Source organism: Gallinula chloropus (genome assembly GCF_964237585.1).
Source record: "Gallinula chloropus genome assembly, chromosome: 3".
NCBI classification, from domain to species: Eukaryota; Metazoa; Chordata; class Aves; order Gruiformes; family Rallidae; genus Gallinula; species Gallinula chloropus.
Window position 1 is genome coordinate 30769923 of NC_140087.1, and position 27313 is coordinate 30797235.

The 27313-nt window shown below is 38.0% G+C and overlaps 1 protein-coding gene across 5 annotated transcripts in view; it reads left to right on the top strand.

Moving 5' to 3' along the window:
- Positions 1 to 27313, top strand: part of SYNE1 (spectrin repeat containing nuclear envelope protein 1) — a gene marked incomplete at its 5' end in the record, with an annotated part of 299290 nt that overhangs the window by 257382 nt on the left and 14595 nt on the right. For all 5 annotated transcript variants that reach the window (XM_084262132.1, XM_084262133.1, XM_084262136.1 and 2 more), the window contains 14 exons: positions 387 to 512; positions 1272 to 1427; positions 2845 to 3003; positions 3474 to 3640; positions 10236 to 10398; positions 14161 to 14348; positions 16714 to 16864; positions 20088 to 20270; positions 20642 to 20779; positions 21499 to 21690; positions 22525 to 22858; positions 23698 to 23766; positions 25845 to 25987; positions 26831 to 26957. In XM_084262132.1, coding sequence (XP_084118258.1) covers positions 387 to 512; positions 1272 to 1427; positions 2845 to 3003; positions 3474 to 3640; positions 10236 to 10398; positions 14161 to 14348; positions 16714 to 16864; positions 20088 to 20270; positions 20642 to 20779; positions 21499 to 21690; positions 22525 to 22858; positions 23698 to 23766; positions 25845 to 25987; positions 26831 to 26957 — 2296 coding nt within the window. The remainder of the gene's footprint in view (positions 1 to 386; positions 513 to 1271; positions 1428 to 2844; positions 3004 to 3473; positions 3641 to 10235; positions 10399 to 14160; positions 14349 to 16713; positions 16865 to 20087; positions 20271 to 20641; positions 20780 to 21498; positions 21691 to 22524; positions 22859 to 23697; positions 23767 to 25844; positions 25988 to 26830; positions 26958 to 27313) is intronic.

Below are 27313 nucleotides of genomic sequence, written 5' to 3' on the forward strand. Positions count from 1 at the left end.
ACTTTTTTTTTCTCTTTCCTGGAGATTAATGCACCTGATTGGAACTTTTGTCAAAGAACAGTGGTGAGTTTAACACAGGCATTCAAGAAGGAAGTGGAAAATAATTTTGGCAGGGAGAGGCTTTTCTGAAAGGATGGAGTTGGATCTAGACAATGTAGTAATAACAGGAGGCTTTGGCTTGCATATTTCTACCAGCAGAGACCTACACACGCAAAAAAATTCTATGCATGACTCAAGCACTGAGACTGATTATTATTTAGGGGGGGATTTCAGGGCATGCTATTATTATGAAAATGTTTTTACTGTTTAGTGGTTAGTCAGGCAAATCACCTTACACAAGTATAATCTAGATTTGAAATGAAGTCTAATTAACATTCTGCTTTCAGGACTGGGAAAAATCTGAAAAGGGCATAGGACATTCTCTGGAGAAGCTAAGATCATTCAAAAAAAAGCTTTCTCAGCCTTTGCCAGAACACCATGATGAGCTGCACGCAGAGCAGATTCGTTGCAAGGTAAAGCACTTGTTCCCTGTTGACTGTTGTCTTTGCCAGTCTTCATGAAGTAACGCATTCCATTGATAACAGGCTTCACGTTACTGACTATACAAACCAACCAGCCATCTTTGTGACAAGAAGCTGCCTGTGTAACCTTCAGACAGCATAGTACCTGAGTGATATCAATATAATACAAGTCCAGCAGGGTAAATATACTGGTTCTAAGTGAGATTGGAAAAGGGTCTGAAAAGTACTGTAGAAGACCTGTAGAAGACCTAAATACTGGTGTGCTTTTATTACAGGAATTCTAACTTCAAATTTAAACTATTGTATTTTAACTTTTCATTCAGTGCTTTTTATTTGAGGTGAGACTACTGAGGAGGATCTTACATAATGGTTTTATGCTAAATTCTTTGCAGTTTAGAAATAGGTTGCAGCTTTAAAATAGTTTTGATACAGAGAGGTTCCAATCAATACTTGAAATTCTCTAATGCTTTTAAAGTGTAGAGTGATTTGAGTAGTTTGTGACTTCTTGTTACAGGGCTAATGTATCATTTTCTATTGGGGAATTACCTCTCTCGTAACTGAAAATGTCGGTATGTGTGGGGTGGGTGTTTGCTATCAAACAGGGTGGAAATAGTCTGCTTGAAATGGTGAGTCTTCTCAGATAGAACTTTAATTCACTGGGATAGCTATGTCTGTCTTCGTGCTTCATCTACACATTCAGATTTGTATTTTTTGGCAAACTGGTCCTTTTTCCTTGTTTGCTGGTTTAAGGAGTTAGAGAATGCTGTTGAAGGATGGACAGAAGACCTTGCACACCTCTCTCTGCTGAAGGAGTCCCTATCCATATACATAAGTGCAGATGATATCTCAATCCTCAGTGAGCGCATAGACCTTCTGCAGAGACAGTGGGAGGAGCTATGCCATCAGGCAAGTATAGTATATACAGTATATATATGCTAAGCTCTGATATGAGCACACAAGCTACAATTGAATGGAAGTTGACAGCTTTTAGAAATTATGCATGTAGACACACTTATATTGAAACTGAATTCTTGCTGAATCAGGGAAAACACGTTCAAATGTTTCCTTTAATTACTAGTCACATTTCTAGATCTCTTGCACTTTCTTGCGGCCATGAGGTCATATTTAAGCAGCCTTGAAAGCCAACAAGAAAATCATACTGAGAGCTGTGAGACGCTCGTGTGGCTGGGGAAAATGCTGAAGTAATGGAGTTTACTGTGCTTTGGTGGAGGAGTTGTGCTCAGGAAGGATGTCCTATCCCCTCTCAACATGACTATATTGTACCTTCAGTCCTGCTGACAGCTTCCCCTTCTTCAGACATTGCCTTCTGCATTTGTCTTTAGGCTGAGGGTGATTCTCTTGGTTGCAAATTAAGCTGAGTAATATTTTTTTTATATTTTTTTCAGGTTCATCATACTATTAGTGTGTTTCTTGCTCCTGTTTTGCACTTAGAAATGCAAATAGTAGTCTTGCTCACACAGCTTTTCAGATTGCCCTAGCATTATTTCTGTGGTTCAATAGAGATTGCAGCCCAGATACAAGATGACTAATTTTGCAATAGTTGCCTTATATAAAGTTAACCCTCTGTGAAGGCTTCAGAAACATCCCCCAAAGTAGAAAACAGTTAACAACACACAAATCATTATGAATTAGTTGCATTTGAATGAGACACTGGAGACACTACACTGTAGTCAATGCATCTATGCTTGTGGCAAAAGAGGAAGCCAAGTAAAGAAGTTTTATCTCAGTTTTTTTGCATACTGAATATTTCTGGGTGTAACCTAGTGTAACGTTTTGTGCAACTGCTGCTTATTTCCGGAGAGCTGAGATCAAGTTTGGGGCCACAGAAAGGAAATGTGAAATCATGTGTATGCCCCTGTTAAACCTAATATGGTAGTTAAAGGTCACATCACTGCAGATGCAGACCTCAGCTGAAATGCTGCTATAAAGTCAGAAACAACTTGCATTACAATGGGAAGGAAGTAAGTAGTTGTACAATAAGTTGTACAAGTAGTTGTATTTTTTATCTTCTAATGAAACCTTTCTGTTAGAGATGTTACAAAATACGATATTGACAGGCTACTGAGCATAACACTTAGATGGCTTTTTCTATGCAAAGGATGTAGCTAACAGGAAACCTGAGACTAACCTCAGAGAGTCAAACAAAGTTTTTTTCAGTACAACTCCAGTTTGGTTTAATGGCCAGAAAATGGCAGGAACACTTTTGCTGGGCCAGAGGAGGTCACACTGAGACACAGTGTTTCAAGCATCTCTAAATGGATTTGCTATTTTGCTTTTATTTACTCTCTACAAATGTTTTAAGGTCTCCTTACGTCGACAACAAGTTAGTGAGAGACTGAATGAGTGGGCTGTCTTCAGTGAGAAGAACAAGGAGCTCTGTGAATGGCTGACACAAATGGAAAGTAAGGTTTCTCAAAATGGTGACATCCTCATAGAAGAGATGATTGAGAAACTTAAAAAGGTATAGTGCAGTGCATGTACACTTTAACTACTACTTGGTTTATGTTGCAAAGAAATACTGAATTAGCTGAAATGGAGGTTTTACCTTTCACTGGTGTTTATAAGTTCTGGTAAAATTGTGTTAGTGTTTTTTTTCTCGCTGTGCAGCATTTTCCTTTCTTGAGGTAGGACTTTCCAGGATATCAGAAAACTAAATGAATGTAGACTCCAGGGCATCTGAATGCTTTACTGAATGTCCAATAAGAATTACCTGTAATTACTCGAACTATAGCAGATGTATTTCTGGAAGGCATGGGGTTTTTTTCTAATTCATCTGATAAAGTTGTCAATGGTTATACATCTAATATTTAAGAGGTTGTCTCTCCAGGGTACCAGTTACCAAAATGTCTTGTATTTCTATGTGGTTCCTTTACTGGTGTAGAGTGTATTTAGAGTAAGTACCCTGACTTCTGATTGCTCTTTGCTGTCCAGGATTATCAAGAGGAAATTGCTGTAGCCCAGAAAAACAAAATCCAGCTCCAGGAAATGGGAGAGCGACTTGCTAAAGCCAGCCATGAGAGTAAGGCATTAGAGATTGAATACAAACTTGGCAAGATCAATGACAGGTGGCAGCATCTTCTAGATCTTATTGCAGCCAGGTAAAACTGTTGTTTTGTTTCTAAGTGCTACATAGTGCTACATCCAGATTAGCATGCTGGATATCATGGACTGAAAATATTTTTATTTTCTGCCTTTTTCTGCAATTTTCATAACTTAAAGATATACAGGATTCTTTTTTGATATGCAAAGAAACTGGTTTGTTTCAAAATTTTCCACTGAATCATGCTACAGCCTTCTTCCCATTGCTGACAAGAATTTTGTCATATTTTTGCACTTCATAAAATGTCCATATACTTTATCTTCCATGTTTTTCTGATGTAAGGACATATAAATTAGTAATACTTTAGTCCTGTTAGTAGCAAAAGGTGAGGGTTTGTTTAGTTTTGTCATCTTTTTTCATCCATTCTTTTTTCAGTTTTTACTGCATTCCTGCTCTGAAATCTGTAAGCATGGGAGCAGTAAATTTTATGTGAACAGAAACATTCTGGTGGCTCCAGCTCCTTTTATAGTGGTTCATTTTAAAGTAATGAATGCTGTATATTTCTTACAGAAGAATTAATCAGGAAGTGGTGCATTACAGTTGAAGACACTGCTGCTTTTAGAGGATTTGATACATCACCAGTTATTGTACATAAAGTATATTTGCCATATTTTTGTCATTTGAAACACCTACTCAGACAAATGAAGTGAAAAGCAGTTGCTTTAGAAACTGCAAAACATGCTTTTAAAAAGACCTGTATTGCCTAATCAGTATTAGAGGTTGGTGTCCTCTATGGGGCAGGTTTTTGTGTCATTTAGCATTCTGTGTCATTCTTGGGGTGGGGAGATATAAACTGCAATATGATACACTGAATCTTTCTCATTCTGTTATCATGAAGCAGGGTGCAGAGTCCTAGTTCTAAATTAATTTATGTAAAAATAATTCACTTTTATTTGCCAGATCATTTCAATTTATTGTGCTCAATACTATCAGATGCAATTAAACAAGTAGCCCTTTCCATTCCAGTGATTACTGAAATGAGTAAAAAACTGCAAAGTTTGAACATTGCATTGCTGAAGTTGGGAAGTAAATGGTGGAGTCTGATGCTAGGTTGAGGAAATTTTGCTACTTCAGCTGTAGCTTAGTCCAATAGATGAAGCCCAAATTGTTGATTTATTGTATGTAGAAGGTATTTGTATTGATGTCTAGCTCCCACTGGAAGAAAGGGTTTGCATCTCCCAAGATAGCTTTTAGAAGGCTCCAGAGGTACTTTAGAATACATTGTTATATATTGGAGTCTGTTCCTGTTAAGATATTTTGGAGTTTGGAATGTATCATATAACATGATTTTGGCTTCACTCAGATAGTAAATGCAGATTAATTGCCCTGGTGTTGAGAATAATATACATCTTTTCATACTCTGGATCCCTGACAGCATTAATAAATTATTAAAGCCTGTGTGCTTTCTTTGCAAGCTACAGTCATTCCTCCTCTGGGGTGTTTTTCTTAGTGGTTTGTTGCCTACAGCTGTGAGCAGATAGAAAGCACTCTGTGAAAATGCTTTAGCCACATAGTGTCGTAATATGCATCCAGCCTGAGTCTTTACCTGTTGATTCGGTGCTGTACAATGGAACTTCTCCATTCACCTGTAAACAATCCTCTGTCTTTCTGTCTGTCTTACATTCTGTTTCCTTACCCACTTTTTAATTGCCTCTCCATTCTGAGGAGGCCTGTAACTGCAAGAGACAGCTACAGAAAGGTCACTGTGCCTCCAAATCAGAAACTTCTGCTTCTGTCCCTCCAGAACATTTCCATCCTTTCAGATGATGTTTTTTTTCTGATATGTCAGCCCGGTGCAAAAACATGTTACGGATGTTTACAGCCAGGAAGCAGTGCTATTGCCGCAACTGTTCAGGCTTGGCAAAGAAGGCTTTGTTGTATGGGTTTTCATCCCTTCCCCTAGCACTCATGGTCCACATTCCTGGAGATCAAGTCCGGCTCTTGTTGATGAATGCAAGTTTTATTTAGAAACATGACCACTTGTCACCATTCAGTCTCATGTTATCAAGCCACGGCTGCTAACATTTGTTCGGCGCGCAGCATTTTCTGTACAGTACTCACCAGCAAAGAGAAGTGCGTCCCTTTTCCTCCCCCCGCCCCCGACCCCCCTCTCCTGCCCAAAGCACAGTGTTTACAGGCTTTTGGAGTGGAAGTTCTTCTTTTTAATGCTGGAAAATTTCATGGTGGTGGTGGAGGACTCGCACGCTGTGAGGATGGCGGAGGACGGCAGTGTGGATTCAGATCTCCCAGACTGTAATTGTGATATCACAAGGCAGGCAGTTATTTTTGTTTCCTTTTGATTGATATGGTTCTTTCTGAAGTCTTGGCTTGCTGGGAACCTAATTGAAATATTGATATGTAGAAATCTCTACCTTTGCTAGAAATTACAGATTTCTGCTCAGTTTAAATTTAGTTGATGGTGATAACAGCATACTTTGTTTTACAGCCCATACTTTTGGATCCCAGGATACTTTTTTTTTGTTACTGATGCAGACTTAGAAAGTAGTAAAATCTCTTAGCTGTCTCAAAGAAACTGTAGACTGTTTTTACTGCTGTTTTTAAATACGAGAGCACGTATACACAAGAGAGAAAGCAGACTTTGTATTTGTCTGCTCACTGTTTGTGTCATCAAAGGGGCATGGCTACAAGCAAAAGGCAGAGAAGGAGAGGCTGTAAAGAAAGCATTTCAGACTTATCGAAGCTGGTCTGTCCTGTACATGTTAATGACTGTTCTGTAACTGCATGAAATAATTTAATTCAGCCTATATCAGCTTGGATTTTTTGATTCAGCTTCTACTTTTTCTCTTTGCATTGTATTTTCTAGAAGCTTTACTGTTGTTCAGAGTTCTAGAAATTTACTCCTTCAAAAGGGAAACTGTGATCAGAAGAGCCAATCCATTATTTTTTTTAATCTTATAAAGATTATTTTTAAACTAGTTTTTTTTAACAATTTTTAATAGTGTAATTCTTTTCACCATTTCTTGAAAATTTGTACCCAGTTCCAAATAGATTTTTATCTTTTTTAGAAAATTTTGGCTTGCAACTGGCTTTGTACAAACCTAGCTAACATGCTCTTTCTGACATTTTTCACATTGCTTTTAAAGTTTAATATTAGTAACCAGCTGTCTAAGTGACTAACACAGTACCTATGAGTTCTATATGATGCATTGTTCTGTATTTACAGGGTTGTTCCTGTTTAGGTTTAAGTGGAATCTGAGGCTGTCTAATTTAGTCCTAGTTGAATTAAATGTGTTTGTGCTGATTTTCAGCTCTAAGTGGTTTTTCCCACTGCCTTTTCTTAATGTAAAATAGACATTTAAAGTTATTACTTTCTTGGGGAAACCCAGTTACAAACCAAGTAAATGGAACACAGAATTGTAAGTATTGTATGCCCATGCAAATTTTCAGATGAGTTTTCACCAGTAAACTATAAAACAGTTGAATTCTGCAGGCAGCATTTTCCTTTCTGAGAGTATAAGTGTATTTGTAAAATGTAGCGAGACTGATGGTGTGTGTGTATTATATAAAAAACAGCCTGTAAAAAAACCATGTCTTGCATCCAACCCTTTGGTTTCAATAGGGAATCCTCATTATCAAGGAAAAGAGTTCTCAAGTCTCTTGCGGTAACATGTGTAATGCTATAACAAAAGCATGAGATGATTATTGGAATAATTAACTGTTTAAACATAATCTTTTAAGTGAAATCTGAAAAGGTCAAAATTACACTTGGCTAGGGATCCCACACTACTTGGACGGTTTATAATTTGACCTTTGTCTCTAGCCAGACGTTTTAGTTTCATTAGCTTTTAGGTCGCGCCATTGGCATTGAAAGGTAGGATTTTGAGCGTTAGATTTTTGACAGGTTTTTTGTTGAGCACACATTATGCAATTATTTGTGCACAGGCACTGCATTCAGTGAGAGGAACAGCATAGGCATCTTGGCTGGTAAAATTTAGAAGGAAAACTCTTATTAGACATGGTTTAGACATCTATTATTTACTTCACAGATATGTTTTCAGAATAGCTACTGCAGTTCTGTCAAAAAATGTAAGCCCAGCATACTCCAAGAAGCAACTGTTTATTTGCTTCTCTTTGTACCATGGGCAAGGAAACTGCTATGTTAGTACAAAAACCCCCAGTATTAACAGAAGATTGTTTTGGTGGTTGTGGGGTGTGGTTTTTTTAACTTCTGGAATTCAGGTGCATAGAATGGAAACAGCTAAGTGGGAGGGCAGCTTCGCAGTAAGTTTTGGTTAGTGTGTTCTTTTACTTTGTCATGCTCTTTTCTTGCTTGCTTTTTTTTTTTTTTTTCTCTTGAGTAACTGCAGTTATGTGACTGAAAATAGTTCAGTTTGGTCCAGGTTGTTCTTGAGTCTGGAAGGGGTGTATCTCCATGAAGTCTGGCTGAGGCAAAGGGGGTAATTTTTAAATGATCAGCCCATTGTCAGGTGTTGCTGGCAAAATGTAAATATAATCTGACAAAGAGATTGGAGTATTATACAATTGGAAAGGAGAAAAGCCTGGTCCACAGCTTATGCTTGCAAATGCTAGAGTGACATTGCTGCTACAGAGGTCTGACATGACTCATTGTTCCCTTTACGACTCCAGCGTGCCTGTGAAGGATCAGCAGTATCCAGCCTTGGAAACCTAAGCAGAAAATGGGCAGGACTTCACTCTTCTTAATTAATGTCAGATACCAAAAGGCTCTGTGAGTTCCAGAAGAGTGATAATCAACTTTCTTGCTCTCCCTAGGAGCAATTTTCAGTTGGTCCAAACCCACAAAACTGTATACGTAATATCGCAGGTGATGAGGAGATGGTGTCCCCAGACATTGGTTGTTCTTCAGTATCTCTCTAAGACTAAATACATAGCTGTGTTTCAGGATAACCTGATGATAGGAACTGGGGCAATCTTTCAGCACAAGTATGTTGACCTCAGTCCCTTCATAGCCAGATTTTCAGATTACCCAGATTTTTTCAAATTACTGAGATTTTTTTTTTCAAAACACAGCCCTGCAGCTGTTGGTCATGAGACTCTGACAAGGAAGGTGCATTCAGACTGTTCTTTAAGCATGTTTGGTGCGAAGGAGCCATAGTTTGACCGTGTGTGATCTAAAGAGAGGGCTATAAAGAGATGAAGTTTTTAAAGATTTAACTTTTAGGATTTTTAAGTTCACATTGAGATCTCTGCATTTCTCTTTGGTAAGAAAAGGACACCCATATTAGACTCTTAATGGTCAGCAGGAACTACTGCTTTAAGTATGGAAACACTTGATAAATTTGCTGGTTGGTATTATGGAAAAATGTGAATTGCTCCGTTTGAATGATAGAATAGTCAGGTGGCTTTTTGTTTGCTTGACAAATCTGACAATCTTGTATTTTTCAATTCAGTTTAGTCAGTCTGTTCCTAACAGCACTCATCTCTTAAAGCTTTCTGATGTTGAAACACAAGTGGAAGAGCAATAGAAGCATAAAAGGGGATGTTACTCAAAATTGTTTGTGGTACTATATAAAAGAAAAAAAAAAAAGAAAGCTTAGAAACAATTTCAAACCATTTCAGAATCCACTAATGTATGTTATGTAACAGGAGGATAGGAAGGAGGGAATTACTGACGGATATTTTTGCAGTTGGAACAGGCTGAAGGAAAAAGTATTGAGATGGGGTGAAGGTTTAGTTAAATTTTCCTCTCTCTAAGCTTAATGTTCCCTTGAATTAAAAACCAAAACAAACCCACTATCTTCTTTTTCCTGGACATTGCTGTTGCAGGGTCAGTCTTAAGAAAAATGCTATTTAGAAATCACCTTGTGGTTATGTTGCAGTTTTGTCTGTTTAAGTCTGAAGTAGTTCCTTAAGACCAAGAACAACTTAAAGCAGCCCTTGGGATTCAGGAATTCTTAAGTTCTTAGCTGGATTTCTCTCTCTAAAACCTATTTATTCAAGGACAGGTCTTCACACTGGAACAGACTGCTGAGAGAGGCGATAAATAGAAACATTCGAGGTCAGGTTGGATGGAGCTTTGAGCAACCTGATCTAATTGAATGTGTCCCTCCTCATTATACATGGTTTGGATGGCCTTTAAAGATCCTTTCCAACATAAACCATTCTATGATATGTAGTTCAGTATTTAGAAATCACTGGGATGAAAAAGGCCTGTTCGCTCAATCCACTGCAACACCAGTCCTGGTTAAATGGCTAAGTTATCTGTAGTCTAAGATGAACTTCTGTCACCTGTTGGTTTGTCAACTGTTGGTTAAATACAGAGTTAAATTACTTAGATTATTTTGGGGGGTTGATATGTGTGAGTTAATTTAAAACAAACAAACAAAAAATCCTTTCTTAATAAATACTGATAAAGGTACAGAAGCTTAAAAAGTGTTTTCTGACATTTTTAAACTCTTAATTTTTTTTAACCAGAACCTACAAATGCAGGACTATTTGCTCATATAGCATACTTCTGTTACATAATAAAGGAAGACTTCAGAACAGAACTTATCATCTAAGTGAAGTTTCCCTGAAAACTTCCTGAAACACAGAAACACTGTGGATATTCTCCTTCAGGGAGTACTTATGATGCTATTTCTTTTCTCTTACAGAATAAAGAAGTTGAAGGAGACCCTTGTTGCAGTACAGCAGCTGGATAAAAACATGAATAGCCTGAAATCTTGGCTTGCCCACATTGAGTCAGAGCTGTCCAAACCTATTGTCTATGAAACTTGTGACTCTGAGGAGATACAAAGGAAGCTAAATGAACAGCAGGTAAAATACAACACTTTTATCAGGTGCATGGGGGGAATGAAAATAGTGTCATTGGGCTGCTGCACATACCTGGCTCAGTCATGAGAGGGCATGAGGCAAAGAAGTGTTTAAATATCAAGGCAAGTGGTGCTTAACTGTGTCACTTATAGAGCCTTCTGCTGGTTATGACATCGAATCCACCAGGAGCTGACTGATCTTTCTGAGAAAGGTAAGGGATCAAGAAATATAACCTGAACGAGTTATTGCAATTGTTTTTCCTTTGGGATTTGCAGTTTTTTGTTTGTTTGAACTGTCTCCAGAGGCAGAACTGACAGCTATTAGACCTTGCAAATCTTGCACATGCTTGAAAATTACTATTTTTTAGCAACCTTTCTAACTCAGTCTTATTTTGCAGCTTGTTTGAGAGTCACTTTGCATGCAAAGATGCATGAGCTATACATGTAAGTTAAAATTTGTTGGTTTAGAGCACACAAAGCCTTTATGCCTTGCTAGAACAAAACAGCCAACACTGGAAAATAGTTCAGTCAACCAGCTTTTAGTATTAGAAGTAATGCTACTCATAAGAAGGCTTACTATACTATCTCTTTCCTGTTCCACATCACTTCCAAGTGCATTTTAACTTAGAAGCACATTACTAGGGAGTTCTGTTCTGTTGTGTTCCTGTTGGTTATCTATTGCCAAAAACATCTTTCTGGTGCCTCCCTGGAGATGAGCTAGATGCTTCCCTGGGTTCTTTCTCCACAAGAGAAAGAAATGTGAGGGAAGTGCCACAATTTTTTTTTTTTTATAATTAATTTGAGTTGTACAAATTAGCATTTTACTCTTCTAAGCTGAGTGAAGGACTGAGACCTAATAACCCTGAGTTTTTCCCGGCTCCCCCAGTGATTTGCTACATAGCTATGCATAAATTCTTATTAATATTCAGTATGTAATTTACATGGGGATAATATTTTATAACACATGACCATGGTGGTTTTAAGACAATAAGGTGCTGGACAGGGCTAAGGATTGCGATCAACAAAGTGGATACCTGAGATTCTTTTTCTATCATCCTTATGCAGTTATCCAATGGTTTGTTACACCCACTTCTTATGGAACTTACTCTAGACACAGAGACTGGTGTGTATCTACTTTCTGCTGTTCCTTTGTGGAGATTCCCACTCAGTGACAGAATGTGGGCATATCCTGTAGAATTTTGAGTGATTTAATGTGAACCCCAAAGGGGAGAAATAAACGTGAATCTTACCCTGAGCAGATGCCATCTTTGGAAACTTGGTAGTGATTTGATAACACTACAAGCTATGGTTATAACAATAATAAGATAATAACAACTAACTTCTATGGACGTCAACCATATTTTTATTATTTAGAGGCTATATCATTATCGATTGCACCTCAGAAGGCCAGTACATTGGCCATTTTCTCAAGTATATCTTCTTCCCTCTCTCTTCTTCCATTAGTGATCTTATGTTCTTTTCCATGTTTGATCTTCCACTGAGGTCATTTTATCTTCCCTGCTCATACTGCTACAAGTTGTTCATATAGGAAATGACATTTAAAAAAATATGTTCTGAGAGAGGAGGGCCAAATCCCATTTCTGTAACTCCATTATCTTCTACTCAGCATCTACTTCCGCCACGAATCAGCTTTTGAGATTTCTGGTCTCTTTAGTGAAATTAAAGATACAGTTGAAGCTGGATATCCTAGGGAAGGTAGGGTAACTTCACTACAGTATTTTCCTAGGGTCACAAGCTTCATTTCAGGGATTACTTGTTTGTTTACTTTGTCAACCTTGTACCACTTAAAATGTAGGGAAAATGTTTGCTTTTGGGTTGATAAAGGAAAAAAAAGCTGTATGTGGGTGACAGCAGTGCATAAAAGTGATGCTCCTTTGTGAAATAACCGAAGGCTAACTGTTCTCTAATAAAGGCACATAAAATTAAAAACTGGGAATGAAATATAAGGCTATAGAAGAAACCAATGTAGATGTTGCTTGTAGAAAGGTACTACAGGTAAATAAAAACTTAATACTTAGGGATCTTCAGGACCACCTACTGGCAGTTCTCACTACTGCTTTACTCCAAAACACCAGAGAGAAGATTGTGTTTCCTGAACTTGCTTAACCTCAAGTCTCATAACTGGCATATGTGTTTCATAAGGTATTGCATCTGTTTATAGGATAGGTAGAAAGAATAATAAGCACTTGAACATCATGATGAAAGAGTATTTTCCAGGCAAGTGAAAGTGAAAGGGACAGTGCTGAGGAAGAAAACATTGTGATTTTCCACTTGATGGTCTCATGTAGATGTTCACAAAATAGCCTGTTTCATAAATGAGAAGAGGAAATAGATTAATTCATTGAGTCCAACCCCAGCTATCACAAACAACCAATTCAGATGGTTGATACAAGTTGACCTTGCTCCATTTAAAATTTTCTGAGGTTTTTAGATTCTGCATTTAGATCTCATTTCCTGCTGGAAGGCATTTTCAGAACATCATATTGCTAGTTGTAAGAAAAGTTCCTCTAGCTAGATCTTAAATGTGTGTAGACACAATATTTTGACACTGTATTTCACTTTGCAAGTTATAATTTACTTAACTAGCAAAATTATAAAGAACAGTTATCTGTACTTATCCTAAAGCTGCCAAGTTCTTGTTCTCCTAAATAAACTTCCACATTTCTAAGTGACTTAATATTTCAATTTTTCACTTGAATCATAGGTGAACACAGTGTTCTAGATGCAATGTATCACCTTTTACTGTGGTCACCTTAGTACTTCTTTGTTACTATTGGAATTATGTTTTCTTGGCTTGATACTGTCCACCCTTATTTTTCTATCTAGTATTATGATGGTTCATTGCAAATGCAGGCAGAAGTCAAGCAGGATTTCTTTTCCTTACACTGATCCAATAGCAGTAGCCAGTTGCTTTTATGGCTTGTTTTAACTTGAACCTGTAGTTCAAAACTGAAGCTGAAGCATTGCTTCAGGACGGAAGATTAGCATCAGTGTAGGACAAGCCACTGCAAACCAAGAAAACAACAGGAGAAGTAACACCGAACACATGTAACGAGTGTTAATGCAGCATAAGTGCATTTTCTTTAGCTGTCCTGAATTTTCCTTTTCCATTTCTAATGACAAGCTGAAGGAAGAAAAATTTCCTACTAGAAATGCATTGTTCAACATGCACTGCTGCTGATCTCTGTGTCAAACATGCCACATGGCAGCAAGCTCAGCTGGGGAATGGTAGGTTCATAAAGCACACCTCTACCAAACCCTTCCAGTGACATATTTTATTGTCAAACTTCTCTTACTAACTTCAGCTTTACATTCACTGTGATAATGGGAAAGGGTTAGGAATAATTATACCACTTACTGGTGATTTTGATTAAATGGATGTGAAAGATGCTCAGCTGAGCATGCAGAGCTCCGTCAGTTTGCCCCAGGTGATGGTTTGGTGTTTGTAGTCCCTGGGAGAGCTGTGCATGCTGCCAGGTTGTCCTGGCCTCATTGATAACATTGCAACATTACTTGTGCAGATGCAGTCCCTTAATAGGTATTCATTGGATGCTTTTCTCCTATTTGCAAGTTTTTGGGCTTTTTCTTTTTTTTCTTTTTCTTTTTTTCTTTTTTTCTTTTGTTTCTTTTTTTTTTCTTTTTTTTTCTGTTTTCTTTTTGTTCTTTTTAATAACTAGAAGAGATACACATTACTGTTTATAAATGCTCTGCAATTTTTCTTAAGAATTAATTTCTGCACCTGCAGGAGCTTCAGAGGGACATAGAGAAACACAGCACCGGAGTGGCATCTGTTCTTAATCTGTGTGAAGTGCTTCTTCATGATTGCGATGCTTGTGCCACAGAAGCAGAGTGTGACTCTATCCAGCAGGCTACACGCAATCTGGACAGAAGGTGGAGGAACATTTGTGCAATGTCAATGGAAAGGCGACTTAAGTAAGTCTAAAATACCTACAAATTAGTGTTTTATTCACAGGCACAAATACAGGATAGGATGTATGTTACAAGGTGACAGTACTAAAGAAAATGGTGTAAGGGTCAGTAAAAGATCCCACGCTGAATAAAAGCCAATAGCTGTTGTACTGTGGGGGAAATAAAGACCTTTTGTGTTGCATTTGCATGTGCTTTTATACAAGGTACAGATATGAATTATCAAATTTTCTCATGATTGAATGATATCTAATTTCCCATGCTTCATGCAAGTGGTGAGAGAGAAACTAGAGAAAGTTTAGATGATAGCAGTAACTCCAAGAGCTGTAGAAAATGTGACTTAAAAGGGAGAGTTGTAAGACCTCAGGTTACCCTATAGCTACTGATGAGACTGGTGGGGAAACTAGTTACCAAATAGGTGGAGTGTTATTCCAGGAGTTTTCATGAAACCAATGTTCCTCAACAGTTTCCTCTTATGTCTGATTTTCTTTATTTGGAAGAACTTTAGGACCGAACCCTTGTCCGGAATTTCCTCATCTGCCCACCTTAGCTTTGCTGAGCAAGTCTTGTGTGTGGTCTCGTTTACCACATGGTCTTGGACCATCTGTAAACTGCATACCCATGATATCCAGAAGATCTATTGATTTCTATTCCCATCTAGGATAGCATGGGTGATTTTCATAGCCATAAGGACACAGGCTAGATTGGGCCAATGCCAGTGCTGAGCAGTATTAATACACGTTTAATTGTTTGAACTCTTATACTCGTGAAGATCTTTTCTATGTTGAAAATAATATATTTTCTATATTGAAAAGAATTTCCCAGAGAGGTAGTGGAGGCCCCAACCATGGCGATATTCAGGGTCAAGCTTGATGGGGCTCTGAGCAACCAGATCTGGTGAAGATGTCCCTGGTTACTGCAGTGAAGTTGGACTAGGTGGCCTTTAAAGGTTCCTTCCAATCTAACACATTCTATGATTCTATGAATCTATCATTCTATAGTGGTTTAAGTTACGAATCTGAATTCTGTGGTTTTTACACAGTTGTATCAAGAATTCTAGGTAAAGTTGACTATTTATCAAAATGCTGGATTGAACTTTATGTGATCACTAGGTTTGTGGGGTATTCCTAATATATTTAATAAAGGTTTTCTTTATTTTATGGGGGGAAAAACAGTTGTTTTAAAGTTGTGCTGCTCTATATCCACAGATTGCTACCTTTAAGTAATTTTAGACTATTGCCACCGTAATTCTTACATGGTGTATATGTATAAATACAGCCCAAGTACTATCTTTGAGACAATCTGTCTTGAAAATATTGAGGCTCATCATACCTTTGTGCCCAGGAAATTAATTCTGAACTGGTTTAAGTTAATGAGGAACAATGCACTGAACTCTATTTTACTTCCCTGCAATACACATTCTGCTATGAGTGGATTTGTACCAGTAAGCCAACTGAGCTATCAGTACTTAGGATCTTTATTTTACTAGAAACAGTTATTCGTATTAGGCAGCAACTTTCCACATGTCAAACTTCAGGTTAAACAATATATAATCCATGCATAAATTCTGCATGGGTCAGGTGGTTTTCAGACCTTCGTATCAAAGATTTGGGAAAGATGTGTGCTGTATGTAATAGCAGACAAAGTTCTGCTGTAATACAACCTATCCCCAAAAAAGATCTGTTATTTTGAATGAAGTGGTGTTGAAGTTCTTGGGATTTTACAGTCTGAGTATTAAGCCAATTTGGTTTCAGGATCAAGAGTCAGCCACTATTTTTACATATTCCATTGAAGTCAAGTGGGGTATTTTTAAATGTTGGAATGACTTTTAACTTTTAAAATGTAAATATGTTTACAGTGTATATTGAGAGATACCATTTTATCACTTGATGGTGAATATAAAAACAATAAAAGTTCGTGTCCCTTTACAGTGCAGAATGACTGAGAACTTGAAAATATGTGCTACAACATTTCTAGATTTCTATAAGAAAAAGTTCTGTAGCTGAAGCTAGTGCGGAATTTCTAATCTCTAAAATACTGGCTTAGACACCTGTACTGGGACTGTATTTCAGAAGTTATTTGTCATGTGCTCAGATTTTTAGAGTTCCTATTGCATACTTGTAACTTTCTCTTTATATGAGTTCCAAAATTAGATGCATTAAAAAAAAAATGCCATCATCTTGTTCTAGCTCAGTCTGGAATGAACCAGCTTTCCCTGTGGTTTGTTTATCAGCCCAGCTGTCTGAGTTAGATTAAGAATCAGTTATTGTCTGGTGAGGCACTAGTTTGCTATTGTGGATGATTATTTAAAGTTCTGGAGGTCAGCTGGCCTTCAGTCTGAGCATTCCCCATTTTCCATTATCTATTGCAGAATTGAAGAGACGTGGCGGCTATGGCAAAAGTTTTTGGATGACTACTCCAGATTTGAAGACTGGCTAAAAAGCTCTGAGAGGACAGCTGCTTTCCCAAGCTCCTCTGGTGTAATTTACACGGTGGCTAAGGAAGAACTGAAGAAATTTGAGGTGATTTATAGTAGCCAAAATTTAATACCTACTGATCGTATTACAGCAGCCAGCTGGTGGTCTTCCTTCCCATGCACAAGTCATTCAGCAAAGGCACTATATTGATGTAGTGGAGTTGATGGTTTTGTAGCTGCCTTCAGCAGCAGGTTTCTAGGATGAAAAAACAGTGGAAGGTGGCAACTGAAAATGCTAATAAATTGATCCATTCTCACTTCCTGATTGTTCACCAAAGTTAGATTTCTTGCCTTTGTTATTTCTGAAATGTTGAATATGTCCAGTTAATAGGTGCTCCACAGCATCCATAAATCTCCCTTCGCCAAGTTCCTCTTCAAATGCATGCTGTGTGTTTTAGCTTTTGCTTTGATTTTATCCCTCCCTTCTGTAACTCTCCAAAACCAGCCCTCTGAACTCCTCCCGTTCCATACAATGTTCCGTATCCCTATTTTAAATCCTAACATCTGAGATTCATGTTTGTGCAACTGTTGCTATGTGTCCACATGGTGTCCCTCATGGCTTAGAAGTCTATGCTTCAAAACTGACAAGCTGTCAATTCCATCAATGCTTAAGGGCTTGTTACATAACTTCTTCTGTCTACTACAGTAGAGTGTATACCTGTACATAAAGCATGCACACACACAGCGTGTGGCTAGTCACAGGGGAAACTCTTTTGCTCGCTTTGATATTTGCAAGGATGAGAGAGGAAAAATAATTCTGAAGGAAAAGAACATATATTTTTTTTAAGGCAGTTCTGTAAACAGGTGCTGCAAAGTCTTTGCTGTGAATAAGAAATGCAAATTTTAAACAACGTCGAAGACCAGTTAATGCTTTTTTGTATTAATATTTAATTCAAAAGCAACCCATGAAGCACTGATTCAAGTTTTACAATCGACATTCACATTGCTCTAAGTGCTGGCCAGGTTTTGTTGTTAAACTCTGCCAGACTTCATTATGGTGAGCTAGGTTGCCATAGTATAAAAATGTTTCCTTCCTGGACACAAGTACTCTGTGTCAGACACCCTTCTCATCGTCTCTTTATTCAGTGATGAGAATCTAACCTCTTATTTAGTGAGTCTGTGACTGAGAAACAGTACCAAAAACATCTTGGCTGTCTTTGATTTTTACAGCTGATCTGACTTTTGCCCAAAGTCTGATTCATTGAACATCAGCCCTTATGCTGACCTTCCCTCTTCTGCAGACTTGTGGAATTTTTTCTGTCTACATAGTGTCAGCAGGTATGAGCTGCAAAGAGAACAGTTTAGCTGCATCTCCAGAAGCCTGATTTCCCCACAGTTTGGTTTTCAGTTTTTCTCTTCTTTTTCCTCGAGCACCTAGTTCCTACAAATACCCAAAAGCAGGAATGAAAGCAACAAGTTATAGTGTTCAAATTCAGCAGCTTCACTGTGATGTCAGTATAAAGTCAGCCATATATACAAACTGAAACAGGTTTCTGTTTCAACTAGACTTATTTTTCTGGTTTTATTTCCCCTCCATATCTACAGCTGAAGTAAAAAAAAAAAACACCGAAAAAGAACAACACCCCCTCAAAAAAAAACCCAACAAACCAACCCCAAAAAATGAAAATAATGAAAAACAGCCCAGTAGACCGTGTAAGAATATTTCTGTTCCAAAGCACAGAGGTCAGAGATGGTTCTCACTGATTTCACTATACAAAATCAAACTCTTTCCTCTGCATTAGTTTATAGAGACATGAAAAGGGATTTCAGGAATGCAACAGATGAATACTTGTGTAGCTGAGTGGAAAAACGGAAGACAAATACACAGCTGTTCTTTTACTGGACAAGTCTTGGTAACAGGTGAAACAACAGCTGCACACTTTCAGATATCATGGTCCTAGTAAATGCAGTTAGATTTGTGCCTCCGATATGCGAATTGCATCCTTGTACAATTTTAAGTGAATTCAGTTCTACTGAGCTTTTTACTCTAGCTTCAAGCTTGGTCTGCTCCTTCTGGGTTGACCCCTACCCAGTTTGATCTGCGTTTAATAGGGGGCATAGTTATACTGGGAGGACTCCACACACTTTCATCTTTTTTTCAAACCAGCTTCTTTGCTTTTGTCTCTGTTATTGCAGTAGAAACGTGCTTATTTCATTTTATCTTTGACTGGTGCAATATGAAGAGTACGTTTTGTTTATGTTGAAAACTTATGTGTTAGCTGAATGTAATGAAAATTTCTGTACAGAAATACACTACCTATCACACTTCTCTGGTCCTTACTAAAGGTGGTGTTGGGAGAGATTGATGGTTCACTTGCATTGTGAGATCAAGATTTAAAAGTACAATGGGATACAAAAGCTAATTGTATTCAAGAGACAGCTGGTGTAATATGAGGTTTTAATTCTTTCATTCATTGATTGCTTCTCTGTTTCTGTGATAATGTAGAAATACTTTTTTTCTGAAAAATTATTCTTTATTATTATTATTGGGTGGATTAATTCAGTCAGCTCCTTACAAGGTGCTTTCTCCAGCTCACTTTGTGACTGCTAGTCACAACATGAAACTCACGGACTAAGTCCCCTGCTGTCCTTGCTCCCCAGCTGGGTGACTGAGGCATTTGTAACAGTAGAAACAGTACAGGAAGCACTGGTGGGGGCACTTTCCCAGGCATAAAGTTGCTATGGGTGTTCATGAAATATTCTTTCTGTGAAAATTTTAAGGCAGAACTTGTTTGTGTACCAGTATACTGAATATAAAAAGATGATTCCTTCAGTACCATTTTCTGCTATTTTTGGTAACACTCAGAATAAACAATTGCTCAAACCTCTCCAATGTTTGCACTTCAGTAAATTCAGTATGTGTAAAGAAATCCAATGGAGCCACAGGAATCTTGGATTTCTGTTCATCTTTAAAAAAACGCTTCATATTCATTGTTTGTGTTTCTGTTTTCAAATACAAAGGCTATGATTGAATAGGAAGGGGAGTCTTTTTTTTTTCCTTTTGTGATGATTTTGCCATTGTAACAGGTATTCATGTTGCAACGTCTCATTCAGTCATCTGTCAGTTTTTAAAGTTTTTTCTTTTTTTCGCTCATTTTTATCAGAAGGCAGCCTCTTTATAGGGATAGCCCTTGAGAGATGTCTATATCCACAGCTAACAGCTAATGCAGGTCAGAATGTAGCAGCAGGGTCAAAATAAAGGGAGACAATTATATATGTATCCTGATAGCAATAATTAAAAACTGTGTCTTTTGTTCAAATTGCTTTAGGCCTTCCAGAGGCAAGTGCATGAAAGTCTGACTCAGCTGGAACTGATCAATAAACAATATCGCCGTCTGGCCCGAGAGAACCGCACTGACTCTGACTGCAGCCTCAAGCAGATGGTTCATGAGGGGAACCAGAGATGGGACAACTTACAGAAGCGAGTTACCTCCATCCTGCGCAGGCTAAAAGTATTTTTCTGGTTTTAAGGCCTTCAGTTTCACTACTGTTCTTACAAATCAGGCATAATCCAGAAGATTCCAGTGTAATGACATTTGCAGTGTTTTTGAAGGGATTTCTACCTTTGGAAGAGGAAGGGAACTTATTGGTTCACTTTGAGCAAAGCATGAAGTCTGTAGGGAAATGCCTGGTGGCCAGCTAATTGCAGTTGTACATGATGTTGCTGAAAAGACAACCTTAGAAAGTGTGTGAGAAATGAAAGACTGTGTACTGAGTTTAGATTAGATTTGAAAGGCATGAAAGCTATTCTTTCAGAGAACCACTATTGCTGGAGTTTTTTGAGTTGTCTGATTATTTCATTCCACTCATTTTCACCCCCCAGCATTTTATTGGCCAGCGTGAGGAGTTTGAGACAGCACGTGACAGCATCCTGGTATGGCTAACTGAGATGGACCTGCAGTTGACCAACATTGAGCATTTCTCAGAGTGTGATGTCCAAGCAAAGATAAAGCAACTTAAGGTAAAGAATGATCGAATCATAATGCATGGAGGGATGAGAGAAGGTATATAAACATTCATGGTGGGAAAAGAATTTTAAAAACATTATGCAAAACTGCAGCCTGATACAGTCTCTTCCTTGTGGACTGACTTCAACCTCAGAAGTTATGGGCTATGTCAAGTTTCAATTAGTACTTTTCTGCCAGAGTGGAGGATCTTTGCACTGTGAAAAACTTGCAGAAAACCCCAGGGTTTTCTGAACTCCAGTCCCCAGTCAAAAGAGGAAATGTCAATAAAATTGTTCGTGTAAGGTCTCCATTATTGCTGACACCTAAGAATTACTACATTTGTCAACCATTTCTGTATCAGAAAAGTTATTATTGGGAGAGAAAAATATCAAATGTTGTGTTATCCAAATTTCCAGTGTGCTAGCTTTTTAGCATCTGTGTTCATTCTAGACATTTGGTCATGGGCATGGCTTGTTTAGAGAAAAGCTTTCTTTCCAAATACAAGAAGTGAGGAATGAGATGGTAAACCATGAAATATCATTGGTTTTGGTAAGAAAACCTGTGGAATGATAAATTTAATTGCTCGTTGTTGTTCATGCTTGAGTATTTGGAATGATCCCTGTTTGTTACCCACACCATTCTTGCTGAAAAACTCCAAGACTTGCATCCTTAATAGCTTAGGTTGATGTAATGTTGATTTCTTTGATAAAGCATGGGCTTTTCTTTCATTTAGGCTTTCCAGCAAGAAATTTCACTGAATAATAATAAAATTGAGCAGATAATTGTGCAGGGTGAGCAACTCATTGAGAAAAGTGAGCCCTTGGATGCAGCTGTCATTGAAGAAGAACTAGATGAGCTGCGTCGTTACTGTCAAGAGGTCTTCGGACGTGTGGAACGCTATCACAAGAAACTCATACGCCTTCCTGTGTGTATACTTACATATATATGTATTTATTTGTTTTGCTGCCATTTTACAAGTGTGAGGATGAGGAGAGAGGGAAAGATGTTCAAATTAATTAAAAAAAAACCCCTCTGTAACTTTCAAAAAAATCCTGTGTTTTAATCTTGTTACAACTCTGACCATCTGCCTCCATCATACACCATTTATGTCCTGTGCAGAGAGCAAACTCACCAGATCTGTTTTTTTGTAAATCATCATGAAAATCCATGCAAATTGGAGATTTATAATACTTTATTAATGGGAGTAGCAGTGTGGTACAAGTAATAAGAACATCTCCATGCCCTGTCAGATAGTTTAATTGGCAGCTGAGTTCTGTTTTGAGCATGTTGATAAAATGCCTCTCCCCATGAGAAGAAACAGAAATTTGTCTCCACAAATTAATATACAGTTGAATAAGTCAGAGCACAATGATTTTTGGTAGCTCAAATCCTGCTGAAGGAAAGGAACAAAACCCAGCAGTTTCAAAATATGAAAGAATATAATGAAAGCATCAGTCACTACAAAGGTCATTTATGCTTTCTATGACTTGATTCCAGAGTTTTCTTACACTTGATGCCTGCTTTGCAGTGGCATCTGTAAAAAGCCTGGAGATATTTGCTTATGAATTTTTGTTATTGTTGCTTTAAGGTTTTTTAGTGCACTTCAAAATAACAAAGGGCAAGTGCAAAAGACATGGAAAAAGAAATGGAAACCCCATCCTGACAGTTGCCTAATGCTACTTTACCTCACTGACCCAGGCTGACCATGCAGTGCCTCTGCACATTTCACTGATCCGTTCTGTTTGCATTATGCTTCTAGCTGACAGACGACGAACACGACCTCTCTGACAGAGAGGTGGATCTGGATGAATCAGCAGATCTCTCTGACATACACTGGCATGACAAATCTGCAGACAGCATTCTCTCTCCGCACCCCTCTTCCAACCTTTCGCTGCATCTTTCCCAGCCGGTGAGAAGCGAGCGATCAGGGCGAGATACCCCTGCAAGTGTGGACTCCATTCCTCTGGAGTGGGATCATGACTACGACCTTAGCAGAGACCTAGAGACAGCTGTTTCACGGGGGCTGCATTCTGAGGAAGAAGACAGAGGACAAGAGAAGGATTTCTACCTGAGAGGAGCTGCTGGTATAGCAGGTATGGCGGCAAAGTGTGCGTCCTGTTCTCTCCTAGTGAAAAGCAGCAAATGTTACACGTGTGGTTTCTTGGCCAAGATGCTTATGGAAAAGTACTTTAAATAGCTCCTGAAGATTTTAAATAGCTTTCCCTAAGTGATCCCAGTGGCCTTCTGGCTGTAGACCCAGTGGTGGAGATTCCTGGGTGACTACAGCCTTGGAAAATCTCAAAGGCATATGTGATATGACAGGGAATTGGATGTGTGTGTCTGTGCTTGTGGCCTGCCAGATGGGATCTGTCATCTGTAACAGCAATGTATCATAAGTTATTCTGACTAGAAGAAACTATACTGGATATGGCAAGGAGTGCAGAACAAACTGCTGAAGAAATGCTGTGGGAGACATCCACAGACAAAATCATAAAATGTTTAAGTAAATCTTAACTTAGTCCTTGGCCAGGCAAGAGTCCAGCAAATGAGTGTTCAGCCTGAGGTGGGATCTTGGGTCTTGCTCTCCAGTGAAGTTGGAAATCCTTTCTAAGTGTATGTGCTTTGTGTAATAAATCTTAATGAGTGCCTGAATGCAGCCAGTTTGGGGGAAGACATAGTGGTACGTTATACTCTGATCTTGTGGCTGTCTTTTGCTTTCCAGGTCATTGTTCTGAAAAGAGTCAGGGTTGCCTGGATATTGAGACACTTTGTAGCAGGCTGACTGTGTTTCAGTCTTCATCTTTTTTCCTTCTTCAGAAAAGATGTTTGCTATTGGAACAGTTTGTATATTCCATCCCATGTAAAGAACTCCCATCATAAGGAGACAGCCATTGCTGATCTGTCCATTTAGATTGTGCTTTTATTTTTTCAGATGTAGAGATCCCTGAAACCCTTGAGGCCTATATAACACTCACAGAAAATGCACTTAAAAGTTCCTCTGGTAGGCATCAAAAAAGACTGAGCATAGCCAGATGCAAATACCACAGTGCACAAGCATAACTTCTGTCTCCTCTTCGCGTCTGCTATACTTCTCACAACTTGCCAGATAAATGTTTCTTACATGGCAGCATTGGCATGTTAATGTAGAAGCATCCTGCTTTCCTACTGCTTAAAGGTATTAATAGGTGCATGGATGAAACAGTGTTTGACATATTCACCCTCTCACCTTGGCTAACTAGACTAAACTGATCAGTAAATTACTCTGACTGGTCTTTATTCTCTAAAGTCCCTCAGCAGAATTTAATACTTTGTTATGTCTCTGAGAGAGGAATGGTTTCTACAAAGATTAAGGCAGAATGAAGAGATATGGCACAAAACCTAATTTTTCCATTTTGCACTTACAGAATCATAGAATGTGTAAGGTTGGAAGGGACTTTTAAAGGCCACCTAGTCGAACCCCACTGCAGTAACCAGGGACATCTTCACCACATCAGGTTGCTCAGAGCCCCATCAAGACTGACCCTGAATATCTCCAGGGAGAGGCACTTATGTCTTTAGCACAGACACAGCTTGGATTATTACTTAGAAACTTTTAGGTTAGTTGCCAAGGTGTAGTACTATAGTTCAATGTCTTTATCTTAGTGTTTTATACAGGAAGATTTTTCTTTTTTCATTGCATTTTTACACAATTACCTCAGAGGGATTAGATACACTTACAAATAAATACCTTCTCTCACAATTTCAGTTTTCCTCTTTTGAAATAGTGACTTGACTGGAAATTTGAAATTGCAAACACTTAAAATCTCGGCATCTGTGGCACAAACCCCAGGTTCACTGTCCATTTTTTCCCCCAAATTACTGCAATAATATTATGATTAATTAAGAGCATAAAAAATGGCTGTACATATAGAAAAATGTTCATAGCTTTCTGACCTGTGAAAATTTTGTAAGAAGTGAGGGAAACACAATGTTGAGCATTTTGTTCACCCCGTTTGGGTTGAGGTGGTGTTTTGTTTGAAAAAAAACCCAACCTATCCAAGAGGGTCCATTTTCTGTAATTAGATGGACAGAAGGCTTCCCTTCTCTATGCATGTTTTTAATTGTGTCTTTATGAATAAATTCAATCTGTCTTTGTAAACAGATGGAAATCAGGTATAGTGATAGAATATGGATAAAGGGATCTCATGTGGTCCTCTAGGCTGCAGCACGCATGCTTCAGGTTAGATTGGCTGTAGCTAATTCATGTCACAGACTTAAATTGACCTCTGTAAGGAAATTACAAGTTAGTCCTGCTTCAAAAAAGTTGATCTGAGTTACAAACAGCTTAGATGAGTAATACCATCTTGTAGATAGGATAAGCAAAATTTTTGTCAAACTCCTAATTGGAAAAACACTGTAAATTTTGTTGCTTGGTGTGGTGGTCTAAATAAGTCATGGACTTCTTGTGGGCTTTCAAGACCTCCAGTCATCTATGAACCCTGACAGTATAATTATAACAGTATCGCTTAACATTTGTATACCACTTTTAATCTTTAAAATTACATACAAATGGGATCCTTTCATATAGAATGAAATTCAAGTAATTTTTAGCAGATAGAAGTAACACAAAGAGAAATGAGGAGAAATCAAGTTGTAACATGGATTTGGATCGGGAGTTTGTGATACAAGATTTCATTTGATAATGTTTTATGAAAGGAGCAAGGCATTCTCCAAAATCAGTGAGGTTAGAGCATGTTTTGACAAGAACTTTTCCTTTCAGAGAGATGAGGAATTCTCTGAGGGAAAAGGCCACTTCAGAATAGTTTGCAAGCCCGCTTTAAACTGTGAATTCTTCAATAATGTGCTTATACCAAGCATGTTCATTGGTACAGTAATTTGTCTTCTGAAGGTCACTAACTCCCTCTAATGTAACTAGTTACCAGTTTGCTTTGGCATTGTACCATTCATACTGATGCTGTCACATTTCTCCTTTGCTGTCTAATCTAGACACTATTCCTGATATTTCTTCTGCCTGGGCAAAAGATAAAAATAACTTTGGGAAAACTTGGGTGACAGTCACTTTTTTTTTGTTTGGTACAGGAGAATCTGGTTCCATAGAAGCACAGATCCGGCAGCTGGACAAGGCCTTAGACACCAGTCGCTTCCAAATACAGCAAACAGAAAACATCATCCGCAGCAAAACACCTACAGGACCAGAGCTTGATTCCAGTTACAGAGGATATGTGAGTATATTTTGGAGCACAAGTTGAATAAGCTCCAAGCTTAGAATTGCTACTGAAAGCAATATGGCTGTTTTAACAAAGTGATTAGATATTACTGCTTCTAAGACTTATTCATTTGTATGGTTGCTACCTTTAACCAAGTGCTATTGTTGTTTATGATATTCATGTGCTTGCAGTAGTGTAAGATTACAGGAACATGAATTGAAAGAATTTAATTTCCCATTTACTACTTTTGGACCTCTTCCCATGTCCAACAGTACCTTCTCATACGTGTTTTCATGCATCTAATGATGATATCATTGTTTAAAATTCCTCTGCTTTTCAAAGCAGTTTTTTAGAGCTTCATGCACAGTATTCAGCTTGCTGATGAATTATAGACACACATCATGTAAGCAAAGTTGCATCCATATGGAATCTGTGAGGCTTTGGGAAGAAAAACCTCTAAGTCATTTAAGTAACTTGCTGACAGAGTTGAAAGATTAGCTGCTTGGACGCATAGTAAGATTTCCACACTTATGTATATTTTCTGTATCAGGTCTTCTAGTGTCTTTGACATAGTGTCTTAATGCTTAGAGCAGATGGCACTTAAAGTCATCCAGCACCATTTGACACAGTGGCACTGAGTTATTTCTGTGTAGTCTGAACTTACACTGTAAACTTTTATTATCTCCGTATATATTATTTTGGTAGTATCAGGACAGATTGTTAAACTAGTATTTTTTTACCTGCACACTTAGACCTGCCTTGGTAAGATTTTGGAAACTGCATTGTATTTTGTGTTTTCCATGGAATTAGTCCTGTAAAAGGCATATTGAGATGGGATTTTTTGATTTGTTAACACAGATGAAACTGCTAGGTGAGTGTAGTGGAAGCATAGACACAGTAAAAAGGCTTGGATATAAACTGAAGGAGGAAGAAGAAAAATTATCTGGACTTATTAATCTGAACAGTACTGAAACACAAACAGCTGGTAAGTAACATTTAGTTCTTTCATGGAAAGCAATTACGAAAAGTAGTAAATGTGCAAAATTCTTCTGAATAAACACTTGGTATTATTCACTAATATATATATTAGTCTATTACCATGTTCTGTTTAACATTTCTTAATAGGAATAGTAAGGAATTTTAAGTATTACTTTTATACGCTCCATAAAGAGATTAGGCATAGAAGTGAATTTTCAGAACCCCTTCATATCACGAGACATAACCTTAAGCCTTTTGAAAAGTCCCTGTAGATGCAATGCAGTTCTTTTCTGTTGAAAAAAGTTGCTTACATTGCTGTACAAAACACATAAGTCAATATTCATTTATTGCAATATTAGATTC